Here is a 26,565-nt window from a genome sequence, read left to right on the forward strand (position 1 = left end):
GTGTGCTCTCACTGGAGCGATGTGATTTTGCAAAAATCCCCCATAGCATTGCATTAACAAGAGCTTTTCAAATCACTAGCACTTAGCCCAAGCTACCGCCAGGGAGGTTAACTGCCAGGAGCTCTATGCAGAGTATTGAACGCAGTGGGAGCTTTTACCCACCTCCTGGGGGATCCAGACGTGGGTAGCTGTTCTACTTCCTGTCCTCCGAGGCTCTGAATCACTCTGGTGAGATCGCTGTCATTAATCTCACCAATATGTTACAGCACCACCTGGAGGATGGAGGAAAGAAAAATTGCAGCGCTGAAGCCCAGGGAGGTGAGTCAGAGTAGGGGCTGCTGCAGAGACTTTGGCAGCATGATTTTAGCCCTATTTTAGGATCTGAAACTTTTAAAAAGACCCTAAAACCAGAAATAATCATACTGTTGGGGAGGGGAGGGGGGGGGGAGGTTGAGTTAATAAGCTCTTGCAGTGTGAACCAGTCCAAAGTGAGGATAAATGTGCCTGTTTACGGCAGGGACCAAACATGTCAGTGCAGTAAATGCGTGTTGTTCTGCATACAATGTTGTTTTGCATACAATTTTCTCATAGTATGTGTGTTTGTATGTGTTTAAATGCATGTGCTATTCAGCTGTAGCTAATGATTGTCAATGGGAAAACGCACATGGGAGATTATGTTCCAAGAAGTACATTTTTTTTTTCATGCATACAAAAATCCCACTGAGGGAGGGATCACACTTGCATCGGCAGGAATCAGAGACGATTCCCTTAAGCGTATTGCCGCACATTTGCACGTTTTGTGGTGCATTTTAACCCATGCGGTATTTTTTACAGTAGCCATTGATGATCCTGCATTGTGCAGGAAAGTAGTGCAGGTTGTATCTTTTTTTAACGCTATGCGGAATCGCAGATGCCTACTAAAATTACATTAGCTGCTGCGAAAAGTGCGTTTTTCTGCATACAAATGCACATGATGTGCAGAAAACTGAAAGACAAGTGTGACCTGTGCCTGAGAATGCAGCAGCACCATACACTATGATCACATGCGTTTCTGCATGCATTTTTGGTATTTAGCAAAACACTGCAGGTCGTGACCCCTTCCTCAAGTGTGAACCATTGCAACATAAGCTACATACATGTGATTCCGATGCAATTGTGAGTCCTGCATGCTCCATTATTCTTCTTGTGTTGCTAGCATCCAATGAAAATTAGAATTGCAAATCGTACTTGCGATTTGCAATGTCAGTTGTAATGCAGTTTTGGTGTGTGGGAAAAAAAGCATGCAATTCTGACAAGTGTGGTCCCAGCCTGCTGTATGGAAGCCTATCAGCCATGCATACCCCCAGGCTCTGTGGTGCTTTGCCTATCCTGCACTATGAAATGAGCAGGTTGCTCATGCAGCTTCCAGGGCTGCACCACTGCCTCCCTATCCCATCGTCTCCGGTGGGCTCCTCGCTGCTTGGCTTTTTTATGCAGTGAGATCTGGGATCCGCCAACCGACAGGTCCAGCCCACAGGAAAGGAGTCTCCTTGACGTGCTCGGAATTTTGGTGCAATGCGAATTATTATCTCCAAGTCATGACTGAGTTGGGTCTGTCAGCGGCTGAGCACCTCTGCCGTGTGCTGCTATCCCCCTAATAATAACAGCACAGCTCACTGAGCCTGTGTCATCCTCATCACAAGCAGCTGGAGTAGGGGGAGCCCAGCCCGCCACTGGCAGCACCACCCACCCCACACAGCTCTGCTCTGGCGTGTGACTGGAGGGAGCTCAGTGATGTGACAAGCAAGGGTTACCTGCTCTGCTCTCCTCCTCTTCTCAGTGCATGGGAAGGCTGAAGGCAGACGGCACATCCCAAGTCTACAGCAGCATTGATGCCTGGCTGGGGACAGCAGCTACTCAGCTACCTCTCTCAGATCATCTTCAATGTGACAGCGCTGCCGCTTCTCATCCGCGCCAGTGGGAAGCAGGAAGTCTCGCAAGCCGAATAGAGGAAGGGCTGCGCTGAACTGAACTCCGGTGCTCTGGCTGCCATCCCGAGGCTGACTTATCGCTGCGAGGACCATGGCTCGGGAGAACGGGGAGAACAGCACTGTCTGGAAGAAACAAGTGGACGACATCAAGAAGATCTTTGAATTCAGGGAGGTCCTCGGATCGTAAGTACAGCGAAGCTTTCTCTCTGTCAGTGGTGTGTATGGAGGGAAGGGGAGACGGGGCTGGTTATGACGAGTGCACTAGAAGTGAAAGTAACAGCTCCATTGCCAACTTACCCTGTGCCAGTACATCAGTACATTGGGACTTCTCTATGCTGCATCATCATAGCTGGGAACTTTCCAAACAACCTGTCTCTCTATGCAAATATTCACCCACTTCCTGGCTTGTAGTGGTAATATTTTATGTTGCAATAAAATAAATACATGTGTATGTGCGTTCTGGTTCAGCCTTTCTGAACAGTATTATGACATCACATGCAGGGCATAATTACAAACCTTGGGGTCCGCCTGTGAAAATTTCAAGGGGCCCCCCACTATCTAAGTTCCACCCCATTTTAGCCACCTTAATGCATCTTGGGGGAGATGGGGGTGTAACCCCTAGCAAGTATGGCCATTTGCCAATCTCCCCTCCACCAGTGGATTGTGGCTGGTATAAAGTTCTTTCCCCGCCCCATGAATCATGGACAGTTTAATAATTCCCCCTCTATGTGTGGCTAGTATCATAATACACCCCACCCTGGCAGCATTCCTCTGTAGGCTTGTATGCATGTCACTTTACATTAAGAAGGACTCTTCCATAGGCTCCAGAATGCATGTCATGTGACAGTGGGAGCCTTAGGGCCAGTTCAGAAGGATGCTTGGGGGTGTTAATCTTGTTGTCTCTGGTAGGCAATGAAAGCAACGCTTAAAGGGATCAACAGCCACTTCCACTCATGAATGGAAGCAGCTGTTTCTAATGACAGTACCAGTGTTTCTCTGCATTACTAATGACGGTAGCAGCGTTTCCTGTCCTTTGCGTGAACATTGCTTTAGATCCCAGCATCTTGTCCTGGGCATTACCTGCACCGTCCAGGATTGGCTAAGTTTGGTGGTTCTGTGATTCCTTGCTGGGGTCAAAACACAACATGACGACCAAACTATGGGAAGCGCTGCTGAAGGTAGCCAAATGCTACCTTGCAGAAAAGCATTTGGTATCGGCTAAATGAGCTGCGGCTGCACCCTGGCTCTCATGTGAACTGGACCTGAAGGAGGAATTCTCCATAAGCTACCCAATGTGGCACCTGACATCAGAGCATTATGTACCCCTGAACTGTCTTAAAACTGTAAAATGAAGCCCATGGTGCAGATGGGCTTGATTACCTTTTCCTGACTATCCTGCCGCTGCTCGTTGTTGTCGGGGTCCCCCCTTCCCTGTCCTCGATCCACCTTGTACCTGCTTGTCCGCAGCCACCCAGAAGTTCCTCTGAGCGGTGCAGAGCAATGAATGAACTGTGCAGGCACGTGTTTGGGACTGTGCCTGTGCAGTGAAAGAAGGTGCTCATAAACTTTGCTTTCACTGTGCTGGAGCAATGCGGAACTGCGCCTGCGTATTTGTAAATTGCACAAGGCTGTGGGAAGCAGTACCTTCCACTGAAGACCCTGTCAAAGAAGATGAGGACGAAGGGTGTGGGGACCCCGATGACAACGAGCAGTGACAACACAATCAGTAAATGGTAATCTAGCCCGCTAAGGGCTTTAGTTCACAGTCTTAAGACAATTCAGGGGTACTTTAAGGAGGAATCCTTCATAGCTCCCGAATGCATGTCACGTGACATTGGGAGCCTTAAAATGTACCTTAGATGTCGAGTATAAAAGCAGTTATACTTCCCTGGGGCTTTCTCCAGCCCTCTTCAGGCTGTGGGCTCCCTTGTTGCACCCTCATCCCACTCCCCAGGCTGCTCCTGTGCTCCGCTGGCACGCCCGGTAACTTTGTCCAATCACTTTTTTTTCGCATCACACATATTGCTTCCTGCCACAGGAGCGCGATGGGGCGGGTCGCGGGAGCAGTCCGCAAATGCAACGCAAAACAAGTTACCCGGTCATGACTGGCTCACAGGGCTCTGCCGTCATACTGATGGCAGGGTGAGTGGGTTGCAGCAGGGGGCTGAGCGGCAGGACTGCGCAGCGACGATTGTTGAAATCTACGTCCAGTCAGAGCCACGCAGCCACAAGCAGGACATAGATTTCAACCAGCTCAGTCCGGTAAACTGTTTTTGTAACAAGGTGTAGCACCCTGAACACAACACAAGTACTCAGTGATGTTAGGGGTTGCAACATTATGTCACAGATTTGTGAAAAGTGTGCTATATATTTAAATTAAAGAAGTCCTCAGAACAATATATTGCCAGTTACGTTATGTGTCTATAGATAGTCAAGGAGATGACTTATTTATGTTGACAAGAAGTTTTGAATCAGGATGATACCATTTATTGGCTAACTTAAAAGAATAAGCAGGTCTTTATGGATTTAGCAAACATGCAGTGTGTTTCTTTTTCTTGTTTAAATGCAAGCTAGAAAGTGGTTAGTGTTTGTCACCTTCATCTGGGATCCTATTCAGGGTACTGAGAGGTATGTGACATAATTATGCAAGTGAAGATGCATGCAGCAAGAGGTTTTGTTAATAATAAACTGGAATACTCTACATTTGTTTTTAAAAACAAACAAGAAGATTTCAGTACATGTGTATAAACAGACATTCAACTTTACTGACCTTTCACCAACCTCCATCATGTTATAGTAGGCAAGAATTGCAGCCTTTACAACATATTCACAGTATGGGATATCCAAATATCAGACAGTTATTAACAAAATCTTATCCAGGTTTTGTGGATCAGTTGTGTTTAGGAAACCTCCCTCAGGGTAATGCTGCTATGCTTCACACCATGGTAACACAGCGTTATCTAGCATGGGTTGTTGTCCAACGCAATGCTATTGTTATGTGCTATTCTGTTTGGCTGTTGTCTTTTGAAGATTGCCATTAGTGTCCTTACTTGCAGAGTGAATAACAGAGTATCTTCTGCCTTCTTGAACCCTTTTTTTTTTTTTTTTTTTTTTTACATTCCAGGTTGCAGGGCTCCAGCTGCTTCCTCATACATGTCCTTCATCCATCAGAAATGTGGAACTCCGCTCAATACCTCCGTCTATCGACAGTGCAGAAAACAGGCTGCCAAGACCTCAGATCCAAGGATGTAGAAAGTGAAGTCCGCACGATGTCGATGAAATCACTATGGCTTTATTCAATAGTTACACATACAAGCTAAGAACCAGCACCACATGCTTAGCATGTGGTGCTGGTTCTTAGCTTGTATGTGTAACTATTGAATAAAGCCATAGTGATTTCATCGACATCGTGCGGACTTCACTTTCTACATCCTTCATCCATCACTGTGTCTTTATCCTGTTGCCGATGTGCTCCTGCCTGACTCTTTTGCCAGGGAAGACAAGAACCCTGAGTGAGGCTGGAGTATATCATCATCCTGTGTAGAGTAAGGATATGAGTGAGGCTGTGGCTGGAGCCCAGTGGCTTGGAACACAGGTAAAGTAGAAATAAACTGCCTTTTCAGTGCTTTCCACAGCACATACTTTGCATAGAGGGATCACGATTGGGGGAATCACTTATGGGGAGGGGGGCTGTCTAAGTGCTTGTCCTTCCTCCCCCCCCCCCCCCCCCAAAAAAAAAAACAGCGCAAAAAGGTGTGGAAAACGCATGCATTTTTCTGTGAAAGTCTATACATTTGTAGTTCAGTGCATCTGCATTGATTCACATGTGTTTTTTATTAAAAAATGTATGTAGTGGTGTATTTGCATTTTAGCAAAAATGCCGGCCTACTAGTGAGTGTTCATATGTGAATGAGTTCCAGGGGAGATCTATTTTCACTTGCAGCTCTTTCCGAGTCTGCAACAGCATGTAAGTGAGGAAAACCCACATGTTATTGCCTGGTGCCATAAGCCCAAAGCCAAATGTCACCTGAGCTCCCTGCACTCACCCAAATATAAATTGACATTTGGAAACCATTATTGGGTTTTATTGGAGTATTTGGGGTAATGCTCATAAAGTACAGATGAAACTCAAAAAATTCGAATATTGTGCAGAAGTTCATTTATTTCAGTAATTCAGCTTAAAATGAGGAAACTAATACAGTATATGAAATAGACTAATTACATGCAAAGTGAGATTTTCAACCCTTTATTTGTTACAATTTTGATGATTATGGCTTACAGCTTATGGAAACCACCAAATCTCAGAAAATTAGAATATTACATGTAATCAATAAAATAAATTGTTAATTAACATAGTAGTGATACATCACTACTGCGTGGCTATTGTAAGCATGAGCTGTTGCTTAGTTATGCAGGCTACGCTGTCCAGCAGGGACATTAAGTCACGTTAGTTTATTAGCACTCGGAAGGGGATATAACTCACTCTGTACCAGCGCATGAGGATTTTTTTTTGAAAATTCTCTTTATTGATTTTCAAGTTAAACAAAAACTTGTAACATATTAGCACAAAGAAGCACACGCAGGTGAGGAGAAACAATGAAAGAAAAAAAAAAGAAAAAAAAGGACAGAAAAACCACGTCACATAGAATTGCAGTGAAATGTTGCATTTTTACAGAAAAAGGTGTGTGGGTATTCGGTACCCATCTATTCCCATTCATTTTTGCATTCATTTGAGCCAAATACAATCACAAATTATGAAATGCAGATCTAAGCTTGCAGTTGAAAGATATATATATATATATATATATATATATATATATATATATTATCAATTTTAACAGATACTAAGAGTCCTCTTTCATAGGCCATCAGTACATTAGAAATTATGTGGTGTCTTTGTTAGAGGTCCATGGGCCACATACCTTCTTAAATTTGGATGTGCATCCCCTTGCTATATAAGCTGCTTTGTATAGATGTAGAGAATTATTTACTAATTGTTTACAGTATTGGATAGTTGGTAAAGTAGGTCGTTTCCAATTGAATACAATAGCTTTCCTGTAATAGTATAGGAGTAGGCCTGTTAAGTGTTTTAGGGCGCTAGTTGGAGCCAGGGTGTGTACATTTCCCAGAATGCAGTGAAGTGGCTGAGGTGGGACGTGAGTCTTCGTGATAGATGTAATGATTTCTCAAATCTCCTTCCATACAGCAGCTATTTTTGGACATGACCAGAAAATATGTTCAAAATCAGCCAAGGCAGCGCCAACACGAACCAGAGCCAGTTCGGTCAAACTTGCTTAATTTGTTTGGGTTTAAGTAGGCTTGGTGAGTAATTTTAAATTGTATTCATTTATCTCTCATTGAAATTAGGTATTCAAAGGGTTTGATCCATGCATCTTCCCAATCCTCATCGTCTAGATTAGGTATTAGCGTAAACCAGGGTTGTTTATAGACAGTTGCATGAGGTTCAGCGATTAGGATTATTTTTTGGTAGATGGCTGAAAGTGTTTTAGTTAGATTATGTCAGAGGAAAGCAGTCTGTCCGGCTCTCGTCCAAACTATGCCGCAAATGCATGCCTCAACTGTATATAATACCTGAAAAAAAAAGTTATTAGGCAATGAGAAGGTGTTTTTGAGGGAGTTAACATCTAGTAGTGCCCCAGCTGAAATTATATCTTCTGCATGTGTTCCTTTTTTGATCCAAATAATAGGGTCAGGAATCATGAAAAAATGATGTAGGGTTGCATTGTTCCATAATGGAAGTTTTGAGGAAACTAAATACCAGGAATGAACCACACTCCAGGCACGTATAACCACCTTCATATTAATTGTTAAAGGATATGGCACCTTTACTCCTCTATACAAAACTTGGGCAAGTGCTTCATCTGATCAGCGCATGAGGATACATGAATCAACCCCCATGTGGTTTAATACAGCACTTTGGGAACATCCAACTTCTCTTGCAATTACCTTTTTGAGGCTTTCCCTCCTTAAAGGATACCACAACTGAAATGTGACATAATGAGATAGACATGTGTATGTACAGTGCCTAGCACACAGATAACTATGCTGTGTTCCTTTTTTTCTTTCTCTGCCTGAAAGAGTTAAATATCAGGTATGTAAGTGGCTGACTCAGTCCTGACTCAGACAGGAAGTGACTACAGTGTGACCCTCGCTGATAAGAAATTCCAACTATAAAACACTTTCCTAGCAGAAAATGGCTTCTGAGAGCAAGAAAGAGGTAAAAAAGGGGAATTTCTTATCAGTGAGGGTCACACTGTAGTCACTTCCTGTCTGAGTCAGGACTGAGTCAGCCACTTACATACCTGATATTTAACTCTTTCAGGCAGAGAAAGGGAAAAAAAGGAACACAGCATAGTTATCTGTGTGCTAGGCACTGTACATACCCATGTTTATCTCATTATGTCACATTTCAGTTGTGGTATCCTTTAAAGAGAATCGGTATTGTTAAAATCGCACAAAAGTAAACATACCAGTGCGTTAGGGGACATCTCCTATTACCCCCTGACACAATTTCGCCGCTCCTCGCCGCATTAAAAGTGGTTAAAAACAGTTTTAAAAAGTTTGTTTATAAACAAACAAAATGGCCACCAAAACAGGAAGTAGGTTGATGTACAGTATGTCCACGAATAGAAAATACATCCATACACAAGCAGGCTGTATACAGCCTTCCTTTTGAATCTCATTTGTGTGTTTCTTTCCCCCTGTTCTCATGCACTGACGTTTCAGGCTGCTTGTTTCTTCCTGCAAACAGCTTTGCCCTTGTCTGTAATTCTTCAGTATGTGAAAGCCCAGCCAGCTCAGAGAACGATTTATCCAGCTTGTAAAAGATAAGAGAGAAGAGAGAAGCTGCTCTAATCCTAAATAATACACAGGCAGTGTGCATAGAGGGGCCTGGAAGGGGGAGTTCATAGCAGAACCACAACACTGAAGAACTTGGCAGCCTTCCACAGGCCGACAAGTCTGACAGGGGAAAGATACATTTATTTATTACAGAGAGAGTAATAGTATAAAGTGCTGCAGTAAGCCAGAACACATTAGAATAGCTTTTTGAACTTGTAGGATGATAAAAAACAGGATGCAATTTTTGTTACGGAGTCTCTTTAAAGATGGTGTCAATGATGGTTTTCTGCACAACTGTCAGGTCAGCCGAATTTCCCATGATTGTGATTCCTACTGAACCAGAGGGCTGGTGCATACCACAAGAGCTTTTTAAATGCTAGAGATTTTAAAAGCTATTGCTAATGCAATGCTATGGGGGATTTCTACAAAAACACATTGCTCCATTGTGCACACACACATAGGATAACATTAGCAGACGCTTTTAAAATCACAAAGTGCTCAGAAAAGCTCTTCAGGTGTGCATCAGCCCTAAGGCCCGCTAGCAGCACTTTTCTATGCTCTTGCTAATGTAATGCTATGGGTGTGATCCCACTTGAAGGATGTGATTTTTTTTTTTTTAACAAATCCCACATAGCCTTACATTAGCAAGAGCTTTACAAATCACTGATGCTTAGAAAACACTGCTAGTGGGTTCCAGGCCTGAGAGTCCATTTAACCATCCTGGGGGTAATCCCGACCTATGCTCAGGCTAGCCGCAGGGAGCTCTATGCAGAGTATAGCGCGCAGTGGGCGTTTTTACTCACCTCCTGGAGGATCCAGACGTTGGTAGCCATTCTCCTTCCTGTCCTTCGAGGCTCTGAATCACTCTCGTGAGATCTGGTGTCGCCGTCATCGATCTCACCACAGAGTTACAGCGCCACCCGGAGGACGGAGGTATAATTGCAGCGCTGGAGCCCAGGGAAGTGAGTGAGAGCAGGGGCTGCTGCAGGCATTCTGGCAGCATGATTCTTTCCTGATTTTAAAGTCTGAAACATTTTAAAAAGACCCTAAAATCCGAAAATAATCATACCGCCAGGGGGTTAAAGGCTCGGGAACCCTTTGCAGGTGTTTTGGATTAATTAGCTGATTAGAGCATGACACTTTGAGTCTAGAATAATGAACCTTTTTACAATATTCTAATTTTCTGAAATGTTGTTTTTGTGGTTAAAGCTGTAAACCATAATCATCAAAATTATAACAAATAAAGGCCTGAAATATGTTGCTTTGCATGTAATGAGTCCATTTCATATGTTCGTTTCGCCTTTTAAGTTGAATTACTGAAATAAATGAACTTTTGCACGATATTCTAATTTTTCGAGTTTCACCTGTATATCTGTATTGTAGATTGCTGCAGGACATTATGCCCTCATCTGCAGATTATGAGGAAGCAAAGTGTGTAGCGAAATAAAGTGGATTATGTAACACTGCCAGCAGTATGCTTGTATTTCACTCCTTCCTCAGTAACCATCTATCTGTATTAGTTACTGAGAAACTAGTAAAACTTGATGTAATTAGTAGCAAAGCTTTGAAGGACTTGCTGATGAAAGGATTTACTGCTTATACTGCTGGTGGAACAAATGTATTCAAGGAGAATGGTTACTGTTGATATTAGACAGCTAGTGTCATTATTTTGGTGACTGTCTGTTGGTACCATAATTCAGCTAGATCATACACCATTTTGTAATACTGCTAAAACTCCTGTGCCTTAACTATGTATTTCAGGGTTTAAAAAACTGAACTCGGGACTAAAAGACAAATTAGTTTCACAGTGGGGCGCTGCATTGCACATCCTGTAAAAACAAGATTGCAAGGCAACAGCGGGAGAAAGTTGTGTAATGCGTTACATGTGCGGTGTAAAGCATGCAGTACTTGCAAAGTATGCTTCACTGCAACTGTAAGCGTGCATGTTGTCTGGTACCACCGGCATGCCTAGTGTTATTCGAAGGGATTTTGCTGCATTGTTTACGAGCAGATGAGTATGTACCAATACAATGTAATTGCATTGTGTTTGCTATGCCATTACATTGTCCAACCCAATATAGTGGGCTCTATTCACAAAACTTATCACCTAATTGATAAAAATAACCTTTCAGCACATTTACTAGCAAAATAATCACTCAAAGTAAGTTGTTCCTGATTAACTTGATTTTAATATTACTTTTCTTACCTTTAATTTATAATATATTTTTGCTCTTTGAGAGCTTAAAAAAAAATAACATAGATAAGGTGAAAACAGAAGAAAGCAAGTGAAAAAGCTTTGTAAATCATGCCCAATGTGTCTGTGTGAAACTAGCCTAAGAAAAGGTTGGAAGCAGCCATCAGGTTGGAAGCAGCCATCAGTTAAAATGCGTATTTCCATTTGACTGGAGTTGGAAACTTGCACTGGTGTAACTAGAAATGAACACGGCTAATCAGATTCACAAATGATGTATTGCCTGTTCCCAAATCTGATTGCCTGTGCAAATGTCCAGTCTCTGTTGATTGGAAATGTGTACATTTGGGTCTTTTTGTATTTTTATTGACCACAAGGGATGCTCTCCGACCTCAACCACGAGAAATCATAAGTGATTACTCGTAGTTCAAATGAGGTTTAAATTAAATTGATGACTGTGGCGCTTTGTAACAATAATAGTGTGGGCTGCAGAAAGAGCTATGGGGTTTGCTCAAAACCTCATCGATTTAAAGACATATATGATACTTGCCTCACTTCTCCTCAATGAACATTCATTTAATGCTTCAATAAAAAAATATTTACACACTGCATACCTTTATGCATACTGTTCCATTCAATCCATGTTGTGAATGGAACAGTATGCATGAAGGTATGCAGTGTGGTAAGGTCAGCTGATCTCAGTAAAAGCTTGGGAGACATTTCAGTATTATTAATTATTTACCTGACAAAGGAATTTTATAATAAATATTTTTTATTGAGGCAAGTATCATATATATCAAATGAGGTTTAATTACACCAGGTGTGCGGCGGGGGATGAAAGGGTTATTTACCCATAAATCAGTGTCCTCCCTGAGCTCCAAAACGGTCCATGCGTCTTATTAGTTGTGTCCAAGCCTCGCTGCCGTCACTTCCTCCTTCAAGCCAGAAGGAGGAAGTGACCGCAGCGAGAATTGGACACGACTAATAGGACGCATGGAGCGCAGGGAGGACGCTGATTTATGGGTAAATAACCCTTTCATCCCCCGCCGCACACCTGGTGTAATTAAACCTCTTTTGAGTCATGTGTAATAACTCTTGATTACTCCTGAGTGAGGTTGGAGAGCATCCCTGTTGACCACTGGTTAGAACATCTGCCAGTATATTAAAGTTTGCTATCTTTGTCACCTTTTTGAGAGCTTTCAGCTTTTTTTTTTTTGGTTTTGTTACTGGTGACCCTGTCACTGACACAGTAAATGTAGAGAGTCTTCTCAACCAGAATATGGACAGTAAAAACTCGTACTCTGAAAAAGGCATTGTAAACTTTCCCATGCTACTTGCCTTTTCACGGATTTTGAACTGTAAGTAAAATGAAACTTTACAATGTAAGTAATTCGCAGATAGCTTATGGTGACGTAGAACCACTAGGAAAGTATAAAGGGCTAAGAGAGACCAAAATGCTCTATTAAGATGCAATGCTAAATGTAATTATACACTAGCAGTTCTAGATGTGCAGCCTTGCTTTCAGGGGCATAAAGAGATATATCGTATTCAGGAGTGATGCATCATGGGAAACCACAGTTGCTCACTTAAAGCTGAATTGTCGCAAACACCTTCTGTTTTAAAAAGGCAAAATTACACTTAACCTAACCATTTGTCTCTGGTTCGCCAACACTAAAAAAATGGGGGACACACATTAGTCATATTTAATGCTAAGATGAGTAGAAAAGTTAGCATTAACTTCTCACAGAAGTTCTAACCAGTGATTTACTAAAAATGTGCTAAATATGCAACTTTGACAGAGACTGGAAATTCATACAGACATTTTGACCTGACAATAAATGAATCCTCAGTTTTTGAGACCCCTAGTAACATAATTCTGCTCCTAGGCACTGTCTGCATAGGCTGTTACATGCTCCCAGCAGAGGATGCTGGCAGCCAGGCCAGAGAGAGGGGAGGCATGGGCAGAGGGAGTGAGGAGAATTGAGTGGTGCCACTAGCTTAAAGAGAATCTGTATTGTTAAAATCACACAAAAGTAAACATACCAGTGCGTTAGGGGACATCTCCTATTACCCTTTGTCACAATTTCGCCGCTCCCCGCCGCATTAAAAGTGGTTAAAAACAGTTTTAAAAAGTTTGTTTATAAACAAACAAAATGGCCACCAAAACAGGAAGTAGGTTGATGTACAGTATGTCCACACATAGTAAATACATCCATACACAAGCAGGCTGTATACAGCCTTCCTTTTGAATCTCAAGAGATCATTTGTGTGTTTCTTTCCCCCTGCATCTCTCATGCACTGAAGTTTCAGGCTGCTCTTTTCTTCCTGCAAACAGCTTTGCCCTTGTCTGTAATTCCTCACTATGTGAAAGCCCAGCCAGCTCAGAGGACAATTTATCCAGCTTGTAAAAGATAAGAGAGAAGAGAGAAGCTGCTCTAATCTAAATAACACACAGGCAGTGTGCATAGAGGGGCCTGGAAGGGGGAGTTCATAGCAGAACTACAACACTGAAGAACTTGGCAGCCTTCCAGACACAGGCCTGACAAGTCTAAAAAAGAGAGAGATAAGTTGATTTATTACAGAGACTGTGATAGTACAAAGTGCTGCAGTAAGCCAGAACACATTAGAATAGCTTTTGGAACTTGTAGGATGATAAAAAACAGGATGCAATTTTTGTTACGGAGTCTCTTTAAGTGCACATGAAGCTGTACACTGAGTGGCCCAAAAAATTAAGAGACTGACCTTATTTGAAATTAAACCAGGCCAGCAGTGAGTAGAGTGCCGTAACAATCCGAGACAGTCTGAATTAAGAAAAAAATAAAAACAAACCCCATCCTAGACACCTTAATGAGTCTGCAACTTTAGCTGTCTTTGCCATGTTCCAAACCTTTCTGAATGTTTAGTAATACTGGTAGTACTAGAATGAGTCTGGATGGTTCCAGAGTAACAGATAACCCCAAGGTCTGACTGCTCTGTTGTAACAGAATGTTACAAGTCATCTCCATCTTTGGAAACAAATCTCATCTTTTGAATGAGGTAAATTCCATTGTAATGATTCGACTCTACAGTACATTTTCTTTGTACTCCTATTTGAAACAAAGCATTTGTGATCTTAAAACAGTGTTACAGCTTTCATTTGATAAGGCATACAAGTTGTACCAGGTGCTTTGCCGGCAGTGTTACAGAGAGTGAGATGTGAATTCAATTAGATGAACAGAAAGCAGAAATGAAGCCCCTGGGAGCCATACTTGCTTCTGGGTTTGCAAGTGCAGGTACCATGGCAATAAATACTCTGGCGCCTTTCCAAATCACTGCCTGGATTATGAGGGGACAAAGTATGTCTGGTGTTCAGCTGAGCATGGGAAGTCACTATTTGTATAGCGCAAATACCACCTTCAAGAGCTTGGTGTTGCATTTCCCTGGGAATTCACCGGCTGCTAAGAACGGCCATCTCTGCCCACTGCTCCCTGCTCGTCAAAACGCCTGTGTGTGATGCCACTTTATTACTTCTCCTTGCCTAAGCTCTTGGAAAATGCATTTCATTTGGGTAAAGTGGTATCTCTAATCCTAACCTCTGTCAAAATGCAATGATGCTAGTTGTACAATGGTGTTCAGCTAGTGAATATGTTATTAGCAGCAGTTATGGGGACAAATACTAAAAAGCTAAAGAGCAAGGGAAACCGTGAAAGGATCACTCATAGCAAAGATAAGGCTTGCGCACACTATGCACCATAGATGTTCACAGTGGTGTAGCAATAGGGGATGCAAAGGCTGTGACTGCACGGGGGCCCTAAGGGGCCCACCCTTAACCACAGTATTAGCTCTTTATTGGTCCTGTGCTAGTAATAATCACTTCTATAGATGCTTTGAATAGTAGTGATCATTAACCAGCTATCCCCCATCCCTTTCTTGCACTGATACTGCAGTTGTCCTTGGCAGGTTTTGGTGTGCCATATTAACTGTTAAGTACTTGGGGGGCCCCAATATAAAACTTGCACTAGGGCCCTAAGCTCCTTAGCTACGCCACTGGATGTTCGTATATGCAGTTTTACAGCAACACTGCTCTCTGTTGCAGCAATGGCTCCAAGCAGTAATATTGAAATGGCACAGCACTGCGCTGTGAACTGAAACGCATGCAGCAGTGTTTTTTTTGGGAATGTGTAGCTGCACAACACATAACTGGAAAGTCAGGCGGTGCTGTTTGCACTTTCTTCTGTGCTTGTGTACTGCATACTGTCTAAACGTGTTGCTAAAATCTCCACAGCAAAAGTGCTCATTAAACGAGTGACTTTTGGCAAATGATTGTGTTTTTGATGAGATCATTCAGATTATAAGAAAAGTTTGCTTTTAATTGATCCGCAGCATTAAAAAATACAAACAACTCCTGATATCAAAACCACTTGCATCGAATTCATAAAAAACATCTGCCACGTTGACAACTAGCTCTTTAAAGTGTACCCGAGGCGACATGTGACATGAGATAAATATGTGTATGTACCGTACAAAACATATTAATAACCAGGCTGTTTTATTTTGCTGCCTGAAAGAGTTAATTTCTAGGCATGAAAGTGACAGCTTCTGTCTTGTTGTTACCTTGTGGGGAATATAGTATGCACCACTGATATATCATTCGTTTATCTCATTAGTTTATTTTCACGACAGATTCACTTTAAGGAAATAGTTGCCAATGTGGGCATTCAGGATCGAATGGGCCCACTAGCTTCTCTGTTTTCGTACAATATGATCTGAATAATCTGATCGAAAATTCAATTTTTCAGTTACAAATTGTACCATTAATGGGCACCATTAGTCAGTCCCGACCCTAAGCAATGGTAAAACATTTCGAAGTTAGACATTTAAAAGTGCCTTAAGTGCTGGACAACACGTTATTGCAAACTTCAACTGTATTTTTAAAGAAGGGTTTGGTGGCACATGCTAATATCCCTTGCCTGGGTCATATTAGTATTTAGTGAGCATTGCTGAAAAGATAGCGGGCCATATGCAATTCACTTTTTCACCTGAGTTTTCTCCTGGGAGATGATTTTTCATCTTCTATTTAAAATAACTTTCCAGCAATTTTCAACTAAAAAAGTACTAAAAAGTAATTGACAAAGTACTATCAAAATTATTTTGAGTATTTTTTTGCTTGCCGATGGCTTAAAAGGCATTTTATTGTCAAATTTAAAAATATCACCTAGAAGAAAACTCAGGTGAAAAAATGAATTGCATATGGCCCAGTGAATGTCTGTGCTATTGCATTTGCATATAGATACCCATAACCATAGCAGCATCTTATGTTTAATAAAATCTGGACAGCCACTGCGTATGTTGTACACAGAGCTGCTCGTTAACTAATCTCACAACTTCCCACATAGGGTGTACTCACATTGTGGCGTTCTAGTCACGCCCATATAAGCAAGTTGAGTACTCTGAGTACTCTGGATTAAGTAGAACGTGCTGTCATTTTTTTTTTCTTCCTAAGAAAATAATAATCCAGGGCTAATTCTGTAAGAATATATAAACAGTACTGTGAACCTTAAAGCAAACCTGTCATGGAGAAAATATAAGGTGGCCTCTGTAAAACACAATAACACAATGTTGTCATAACTTCATGTTGCTGACTAAGTTTAGTATTCCCTCTTGCTGACACAACTGCAATAGGCTACTGCGCCTGTGTGGCCTTGGCTGTGCGCATCCTCACACACGCTCACGTTGGCGAGAGCGTCCTGTGCAGGCGCAGTAAGAGAGAACTTCATACTGCGTCTGCATAGGATGCTCTCACCGAGGGAGCGCGAACGAGGACACGCGCAGACAGGACCGCACAGGCGCAGTGGCCCACCGACTGATTAGTCTGCAGAAATGAAACTTAGCCGTGGCGGGGGACCAGAGGATTGGTTTGGCACGCCGCAGGCACAGGACGGCTGCAGGGGGCTGATGTAAGCTCCAGGTAAGTGAAAGTCTCTTTTTCTTTTGTTCAGTTTAGGATCACTTTAAGCACATCAATGTCACTGAGGTGGGACACTATTATCCTTTGCACATTTGATCTGTAGCATACTAGCATGTCCCTGGATTTGAGCTTGTTATAGGATCTAGCCATCACCCCTTGAATTATCAAGTATATCACAGGCTGGCCCACCTGCCTTGGTGATGCACACGTCTCTGACATCCCAGCCTGTAGATGAATGTGCAGAGCTAAAATGCTTTAAACTTGTATGTGGCTTAGGTATTGCTTGTAATTATCATTCAGCATCACACATACATTTTCCTTTGCTGAGTTTTAATGAATCAAGTGCTAATTAGCATAAGAGAGCAGCAATAATTACAGAGGGGATTACGACTCTGTTTAAAAGCATTTGATGCATCAGGGAAGGAAGGCAGCTAGATATATAGTATAAAAAAAGGTTATACGAGTGAACACATTTCACCATTCACCTTCCAGGCATCTTCAGCTTTGAAGTGCTGCTTTCGTCTGTGGTGTGTGTATATTGTTTTTATTAATGGAACTCAAGCTGTTGAACATGGAGTGAAGGGGTGGACCAAGTTGATGCCTCTCAGCACCTAGTTGGTGATTATCACTGTAACACCAGAAGTAGCTGATCAAACAAACACTATTTCCTTATTTTGAGAGATGTAAATTAGGATGGGGAAACAGCTCCTACTGCTAGTTTATAAATATCTGTTAGTTTAACTCTTCTTCTGCCAGATAATAAGGTTGTAAAGGTGCCTTACATGTATATATTATCATAAATATAGTCAGTGTGTTTTGTGTAACCTCTTGCGTACCAGCAGTCTCTGGCCGCTTAAAGAGGAACTGTAACGACAAAACGGCCCCTGGGGGGTACTCACCTCGGGTGGGGGAAGCCTCAGGATCCTAATGAGGCTTCCCACGCCGTCCTGCGTCCCTCGGGGGTCTCGCTGTAACCCTCCGTACAGCCGTGATGTAATATTTACCTTCCTGGCTCCTGCGCAGGCGCTCTGATGGCTGTCGGCGCCGAAGTAGGCGGAAATACCCGATCGCCGTCGGGTCTGCTCTACTGCGCAGGCGCAAGTTTCCGGCACCTGCGCAGTAGAGCGGACCCGACGGAGATCGGGTATTTCCGTCTATTTCCGTGCCGAAAGTCGCCACAGCGCCCCCGCTGGAGCCAGCAAAGGTAAATATTGAACTGACAGTCGGCACAGTCGCCGGCTGTTCGGAGGGCTGCGGCGAGACCCCCGTGGGACAGAGGACGGCGTGGGAAGCCTCATTAGGATCCGGAGGCTTCCCCCACCCGAGGTGAGTACCCCCCAGGGGAGGTTTTTGTTGTTACAGAGTCTCTTTAAGGACTAGAGACTGCTGATACCAAAAACTGGCTCACCGATGTGTTACTGCACAGAATTGCCGCTGTCATCGTTCATGCCGCTCACCCGTTGCTAAAGCCCACTTGCTCTGCCGTTGCTATGACAGCAGAGCTCTGTGAGCCAGTCAGGAGCGAGTTCATTGGCCCCTGACCCTGAAATAAATGAGAGCCAATGATATTGGCTCTCAGTGATCACGTAGTCAGGAGCCAATGAAATCTGCTCCTGACCGGCTCATGGATTCAACGTGACACATGCAGGGTTACCAAACGCTGACACAGAGCTGCATGTAATTGTAGCTGAATGGAGCTTGTGGCCGGGAGGCTGAACTGCCCGATAAACGAGCCGGTCAGCCCCCCATGGAAAAGAGGCCTAAAACATTTATTTACATTTGTCTCTATTCTGAACGTGTAAGGGAAGAATGCTAAATTGGTGAAATAAGCCAAGTGTGTAACTAGAGGGGAGCAGCCTGTGCAACCGCAGTGGGGCTAAGAGCTGTGGGGTCCACCATCTATTAACCCAGGGCTGTGGAGTCAGTACAAAAATCATCTGACTCCGACTCCTCAGTTTATGAAACCACTGACTTCGACTCCAGGTACCCGAAATTGCTGCGACTCCTCGACTCCGACTCCTTAATCTAATAGTCACCAGGGCTTTGGAATTGGTACAAAAACAACACGTTTGCAAAAAATGTATGTTTGAGAGCGGTTTTGGTCATTCCACCTAATATTTATGGTGCGCTGAATCCGAAAATGACCATTTTGTCGTAGGACATCACATTTCCTGATAATTTAAGTAATTGATAAATAAGGCAATACCTCAAAATAATGGAAATAAGACTCATAAAATGTAAGTTTTTATTTATTTATTTATTTTTTTATTTTTTTTATTACACTCTTTTCAAGAAAATCCTTTTTTGAACTGAAATGAGCTCACCTACACTCACTAAACTAGTATATGGAGACACAAAAAGGAAACCAAGAGCCTTTGAATGATGTATTCAAATACTCCAAGGGCTTGATTCACTAACTGGCGCTAAGCCTTAAAGAGACTCTGTAACAACATTTTCAGCCTTATTTCTTCTATCCTATAAGTTCCTACACCTGTTCAAATGTGGTCTGGCTTACTGCAGCCTTTTCTAGTTGCACAGTGGCTGTGTTATCTCTGTTATATAATCTAATCTCTCTTCTGTCGGCTCTGTCAGGCTCAGGCAGGAATGTGCTGTCTGCTGTTATTGGCAGAAGCTGTACACACCCTCTCCACAGCCTATCACAAGCTGGTAACAGCCATGTCTTTTGTTTGTAAACACTGTCTAAAACTGGCAATTACAAGCCAGGATTGCAGCAGGGAGTGGCAGAAACAGTACAGAGGGCCCAGGAGAACATAATGAATAGAATGGTATGCTTTTTATTGTACGAATTTTAGAGTACAGATTCTCTTTAACACTTTGTGGGCACAAACCAGGGCACTAGGGGCTTGATTCACTAAGACAAATTCACTAAGACAAATAGTGTGCCTTATTAGAGTTAAGGGGCCTTATCAGAGTTAGCGTGCCATATGCTATTCTGATAAGGCACGCTAACACTGATAAGGCCCCTTAACTGTAATAAGGCACACTAAGTGGCTTTTCACTCCGGGGCTAACACTTAGAGCTGGTTAGAGATTCAAGCCCCAAAAGTGCAACGCGTTTCACAGGCACAATCCTGCTTCATCAGGCAATAGCAGGAGTACAAAAACTAGAACAGGTTTGGGAAAGAGCCAAGCACCACAGGTACCCTGAGGAGCTGGGCTCCTTCCTAAGCTTCTTCTAGTGTTTTGTACTCCTGGTATTGCCTGATGAAGCAGGATTGTGCCTATGACACGCATTGCACTTTTGAAGTATTTGAATAAAACGTATTGTTGATCTGTAATTGACAGTTTGTATCTACTGAATGAGGAGGTAAGTCCACCATTACCTCCTCTTTTTAAACAGTTTTTAACGTATTTTACCCTATTTTGGCGCCTCTGTTCCTATCTACAAATATATTGCCTAGCATACACTAAACTCTATTCTTGTTCCCTGTGACGAACACTGCCATTCCAGCGCAGGAGACTTAGGCGCAGCAGTGAGTAACTCCAGTGCCGTCAGAAGACGGAGCTGAAGTTACTTATAAAACACTATAATTCGGCCTCCAGCAATTGCTGGAAGCCGAATTATTTCATTCCCTACCATCTATGGCGGACTGGAGGGGGAATAGTATTTAACCACTCGAGGACCACAGTCTTTCTACCCCTTAAGGACCAGGCACTTTTTTTCCATTCAGACCACTGCAGCTTTCACGGTTTATTGCTCGCTCATACAACCTACCACCTAAATGAATTTTAGCTCCTTTTCTTGTCACTAATAAAGCTTTCTTTTGGTGCTATTTGATTGCTCCTACGATTTTTACTTTTTATTATATTCATCAAAAAAGACATGAATTTTGGCAAAAAAATGATTTTTTTAACTTTCTGTGCTGACATTTTTCAAATAAAGTAAAATTTCTGTATACATGCAGCGCGAAAAATGTGGACAAACATGTTTTTGATTAAAAAAAAACCCATTCAGTGTATATTTATTGGTTTGGGTAAAAGTTATAGCGTTTACAAACTATGGTGCAAAAAGTGAATTTTCCCATTTTCAAGCATCTATGACTTTTCTGACCCCCTGTCATGTTTCATGAGGGGCTAGAATTCCAGGATAGTATAAATACCCCCCAAATGACCCCATTTTGGAAAGAAGACATCCCAAAGTATTCACTGAGAGGCATAGTGAGTTCATAGAAGATATTATTTTTTGTCACAAGTAAGCGGAAAATGACACTTTGTGACAAAAAAAAAAAAAAGTTTCCATTTCTGCTAACTTGCGACAAAAAAAAAATGAAATCTGCCACAGACTCACCATGCCCCTCTCTGAATACCTTGAAGTGTCTACTTTCCAAAATGGTGTCATTTGTGGGGTGTGTTCACTGTCCTGGCATTTTGGGGGGTGCTAAATTGTAAGCACCCCTGTAAAGCCTAAAGGTGCTCATTGGACTTTGGACCCCTTAGCGCAGTTAGGCTGCAAAAAAGTGCCACACATGTGGTATTGCCATACGCAGTAGAAGTACTATAATGTGTTTTGGGGTGTATTTTTACACATACCCATGCTGGGTGGGAGAAATATCTCTGTAAATGACAATGTTTTCATTTTTTTTACACACAATTGTCCATTTACAGAGTTATTTCTCCCACCCAGCATGGGTATGTGTAAAAATACACCACAAAACACATTATACTAATTCTCCTGAGTACGGCGATACCACATGTGTGGCACTTTTTTGCACCCTAACTGCGCTAAAGGGCCCAAAGTCCAATGAGTACCTTTAGGATTTCACAGGTCATTTTGCGACATTTGGTTTCAAGACTACTCCTCATGGTTTAGGGCCCCTAAAATGCCAGGGCAGTATAGGAACCCCACAAATGACCCCATTTTAGAAAGAAGACACCCCAAGGTATTCCGTTAGGAGTATGGTGAGTTCATAGAAGATTTTATTTTTTGTCACAAGTTAGCGGAACATGACACTTTGTGAAGAAAAACAATTAAAATCAATTTCCGCTAACTTGTGACAAAAAAATAAAAACTTCTATGAACTCACCATACTCCTAACGGAATACCTTTGGGTGTCTTCTTTCTAAAATGGGGTCATTTGTGGGGTTCCTATACTGCCCTGGCATTTTAGGGGCCCTAAACCATAAAGAGTAGTCTGGAAATCAAATTCCGCAAAATGACCTGTGAAATCCTAAAGGTACTCATTGGACTTTGGGCCCTTTAGCGCAGTTAGGGTGCAAAAAAGTGCCACACATGTGGTATCGCCGTACTCGGGAGAAGTAGTACAATGTGTTTTGGGGTGTATTTTTACACATACCCATGCTGGGTGGGAGAAATAACTCTGTAAATGGACAATTGTGTGTAAAAAAAAATCAAAAGATTGTCATTTACAGAAGTATTTCTCCCACCCAGCATGGGTATGTGTAAAAATACACCCCAAAACACATTATACTACTTCTCCCGAGTACGGCAATACCACATGTGTGGCACTTTTTTGCACCCTAACTGCGCTAAAGGGCCCAAAGTCCAATGAGTACCTTTAGGATTTCACAGGTCATTTTTGGTTCAAGACTACTCCTCACGGTTTAGGGCCCCTAAAATGCCAGGGCAGTATAGGAACCCCACTAATGACCCCATTTTAGAAAGGAGACACCCCAAGGTATTCCGTTAGGAGTATGGTGAGTTCATAGAAGATTTTTTTTTTTTGCCACAAGTTAGCGGAAATTGATTTGAATTGTTTTTCTTCACAAAGTGTCATATTCCGCTAACTTGTGACAAAAAATAAAATCTTCTATGACCTTGCCATACACCTAATGGAATACCTTTGGGTGTCTCCTTTCTAGAATGGGGTCATTTATGGGGTTCCTATACTGCCCTGGCATTTTAGGGGCCCTAAACCGTGAGGAGTAGTCTTGAAACCAAATGTCGCAAAATGACCTGTGAAATCCTAAAGGTACTCATTGGACTTTGGGCCCCTTAGCGCACTTAGGGTGTAAAAAAGTGCCACACATGTGGTACCGCCGTACTCAGAAGAAGTAGTATAATGTGTTTTGTGGTGTATTTTTACACATACCCATGCTGGGTGGTAGAAATATCTCTGTACATGACAATTGTTTGATTTTTTTTTACACACAATTGTCCATTTACAGAGAGATTTCTCCCACCCAGCATGGGTATGTGTAAAAATACACCCCAAAACACATTATACTACTTCTCCTGAGTACGGCGATACCACATGTGTGACACTTTTTTTGCAGCCTAGGTGCGCTAAGGGGCCCAACGTCCTATTCACAGGTCATTTTGAGGCATTTGTTTTCTAGACTACTCCTCACGGTTTAGGGCCCCTAAAATGCCAGGGCAGTATAGGAACCCCACAAGTGACCCCATTTTAGAAAGAAGACACCCCAAGGTATTCCATTAGGTGTATGGCAAGGTCATAGAAGATTTTACTTTTAGTCACAAGTCAGTGAAAAATGACACTTTGTGAAAAAAACCCAATAAAAATCAATTTCCGCTAACTTTTGACAAAAAATAAAATCTTCTATGAACTCGTCATACACCTAACAGAATACCTTGGGGTGACTTTTTTCTAAAATGGGGTCACTTGTGGGGTTCCTATACCGCCCTGGCATTTTACGGGCCCAAAACCGTGAGGAGTCTGGAAACCAAATGTCTCAAAATGACTGTTCAGGGGTATAAGCATCTGCAAATTTTGATGACAGGTGGTCTATGAGGGGCCGAATTTTGTGGAACCGGTCATAAGCAGGGTGGCGTTTTAGATGACAGGTTGTATTGGGCCTGATCTGATGGATAGGAGTGCTAGGGGGGTGACAGGAGGTGATTGATGGGTGTCTCAGGGGGTGATTAGAGGGGAAAATAGATGCACTCAATGCACTGGGGAGGTGATCGGAAGGGGGTCTGAGGGGGATCTGAGGGTTTGGCCGAGTGATCAGGAGCCCACACGGGGCAAATTAGGGCCTGATCTGATGGGTAGGTGTGCTAGGGGGTGACAGGTAGTGACAGGAGGTGATTGATGGGTGTCTCAAGGTGTAATTAGTGGGGGGGAATAGATGCAAGTAATGCAATGGCGAGGTGATCAGGGCTGGGGTCTGAGGGTGTGGGCGGGTGATTGGGTGCCCTAGGGGCAGATGGGGGTCTAATCTGATGGGTAGCAGTGACAGGGGGTGATTGATGGGTAATTAGTGGGTGTTTAGAGGAGAGAACAGATGCAATGCACTTGGGAGGTGATCTGACTGCGGGTCTGCAGGCGATCGGATGGTGTGGGTGGGTGATCAGATTGCCCGCAAGGGGCAGGTTAGGGACTGATGGGTGGCAGTGACAGGGGGTGATTGATGGGTGGCAGTGACAGGGGCTGATTGATGGGTGGCAGTGACAGGGGGTGATTGATGGGTGATAGGTGATTGGCAGGTGATTGACAGGTGATCAGTGGGTTATTACAGGGAAGAACAGATGTAATTAATGCACTGGTGAATTGATAAGGGGGGGTCAGAGGGCAATCTGAGCGTGTGGGCGGGTGATTGGGTGCCCGCAAGGGGCAGATTAGGGTCTGATCTGATAGGTAACAGTGACAGGTGGTGATAGGGGGTGATTGATGGGTAATTAGTGGGTGTTTAGAGGAGAGAATAGATGTAAACACTGCGTTTGGGTGGTGATCTGATGTCGGATCTGCGGGCGATCTATTGGTGTGGGTGGGTGATCAGATTGCCCGCAAGGGGCAGGTTAGGGGCTGATTGATGGGTGGCAGTGACAGGGGGTGACAGGGGGTGATTAATGGGTGATAGGTGATTGACAGGTGGTGATAGGGGGTGATTTATGGGTGATTGATGGGTAATTAGTGGGTGTTTAGAGGAGAGAATAGATGTAAACAATGGATTTGGGAGGTGATCTGATGTCGGATCTGCGGGCGATCTATTGGTGTGGTTGGGTGATCAGATTGCCCGCAAGGGGCAGGTTAGGGGCTGATTGTTGGGTGGCAGTGACAGGGGGTGATTGATGGGTGATTGATGGGTGATTGACAGGTTATCAGGGGGGATAGATGCATACAGTACACAGGGGGGGGGGGGTCTGGGGGGGGGGGGTCCTGGGGAGAATCTGAGGGGTGGGGGGGTGATCAGGAGGGGGCAGGGGGCAGGGGGGGGATAAAAAAAAAATAGCGTTGACAGATAGTGACAGGGAGTGATTGATGGGTTATTAGGGGGGTGATTGGGTGCAAACAGGGGTCTGGGGGGTGGGCAGGGGGGGGGTCTGAGGGGTGCTGTGGGCGATCAGTGGGCGGGGGGGGGCAGATCAGTGTGTTTGGGTGCAGACTAGGGTGGGTGCAGCCTGCCCTGGTGGTCCCTCGGACACTGGGACCACCAGGGCAGGAGGCAGCCTGTATAATACACTTTGTATACATTACAAAGTGTATTATACACTTTGTAGCGGCGATCGCGGGGTTAACATCCCGCCGGCGCTTCCGTATGGCCGGCGGGATGTTACGGCGGGTGGGCGGAGCCAGTTGCCGGGGGAAGCGCGCGTCATCAATGACGCGATCGCTCCCCCGGCATAGGAAAAGGACGCAACGCCCTAAGGCGTATTGCGGTCCTTAAGGCATCCACTTTGCCACCGCCCATGGGCTGTGGGCGGTCGGCAAGTGGTTAAAATCAATGGGAATTTGTGCAGGAGCAGGATGAGCCATACAGGCTGTATCCTGCACTCAAGTCTCCTGCGCCGATTCCTCTCTTACGCCCCTGTGAGGCTACTCTTGGTGCATTTACGCTTGTGAGAAGCATCTGGAATGTCTCTGAAGAATCCAACAGTAGTCTGCCATCATTGTAATGCTCCATTTTCCCTGGTATCTCCTTTCCATCTCTTAATGTCTTGGTGGAATTGTTCACCTTGTTCTTCACTCACAGCTCCCACATTTTCAGGAAAATAGTCAAGGTGGGACTGGAAGAAATGCACTTTCAAACTCATCAGGCAACCTAAAGCTTGAAATGCTTTCAGCATTCTTCCGGCGATCTTTTTGTAGTGAGGATCTTTGTTATTGCCTAAAAATTTCTGTACAACTTCTTTAAATACAATTTAAATCCACTGGATTCTTCAGGAATGATTACCCCCTTCTACCATTAGAAGCACAGACTCAAGGCTGAGGCTTACACATACAGCATGCTGCTGTATCCCAGTAGTCAGACATGTCACGCAGGGCAGTACTTGTATTCACCCTCTTTGCAGGGGGGAGGGGCAGAGATTATTTACCTGCAAATAACAACAAAGGGCCAGAAGAGAACTAGGAAAATGAGAAAATATATATTTTTTCCCTAAAACCTGCTTAGCTTATGTAAATATTGCTGACCATCAGTTTACAGTGCTATTTTTTTAACCTAACTCAGACAACCCCTTTAAGGTATTTTTGAATTTTATATATTAAATGCACTTATGTGAATTAATAGTAATTTGGACTTTAAATTGGGTTAAAAACCCATAATATATTTAAAAAAAATATATATTTTTTTAATTATAAATTTGAAAACAAATTTGCATTCTGTGGCAAATCATGACGTCTATGAGTGTTATCAATATTTTATTTGTATTCAGCA

The 26,565-nt window shown here is 43.3% G+C and overlaps 1 protein-coding gene across 1 annotated transcript in view; it reads left to right on the forward strand.

The window, feature by feature from the left end:
* Positions 1–1,586: 1,586 nt before the first annotated feature.
* Positions 1,587–26,565, forward strand: part of LOC137563542 (calcium/calmodulin-dependent protein kinase type 1D) — a 412,397-nt gene continuing 387,418 nt past the window's right edge. Inside the window, exon 1 of the mRNA XM_068276130.1 lies at positions 1,587–2,153. Coding sequence (XP_068132231.1) covers positions 2,062–2,153 — 92 coding nt within the window. The 5' untranslated portion in view covers positions 1,587–2,061. The remainder of the gene's footprint in view (positions 2,154–26,565) is intronic.

Source organism: Hyperolius riggenbachi, chromosome 3 (assembly GCF_040937935.1).
Source record: "Hyperolius riggenbachi isolate aHypRig1 chromosome 3, aHypRig1.pri, whole genome shotgun sequence".
Classification (NCBI taxonomy): Eukaryota; Metazoa; Chordata; class Amphibia; order Anura; family Hyperoliidae; genus Hyperolius; species Hyperolius riggenbachi.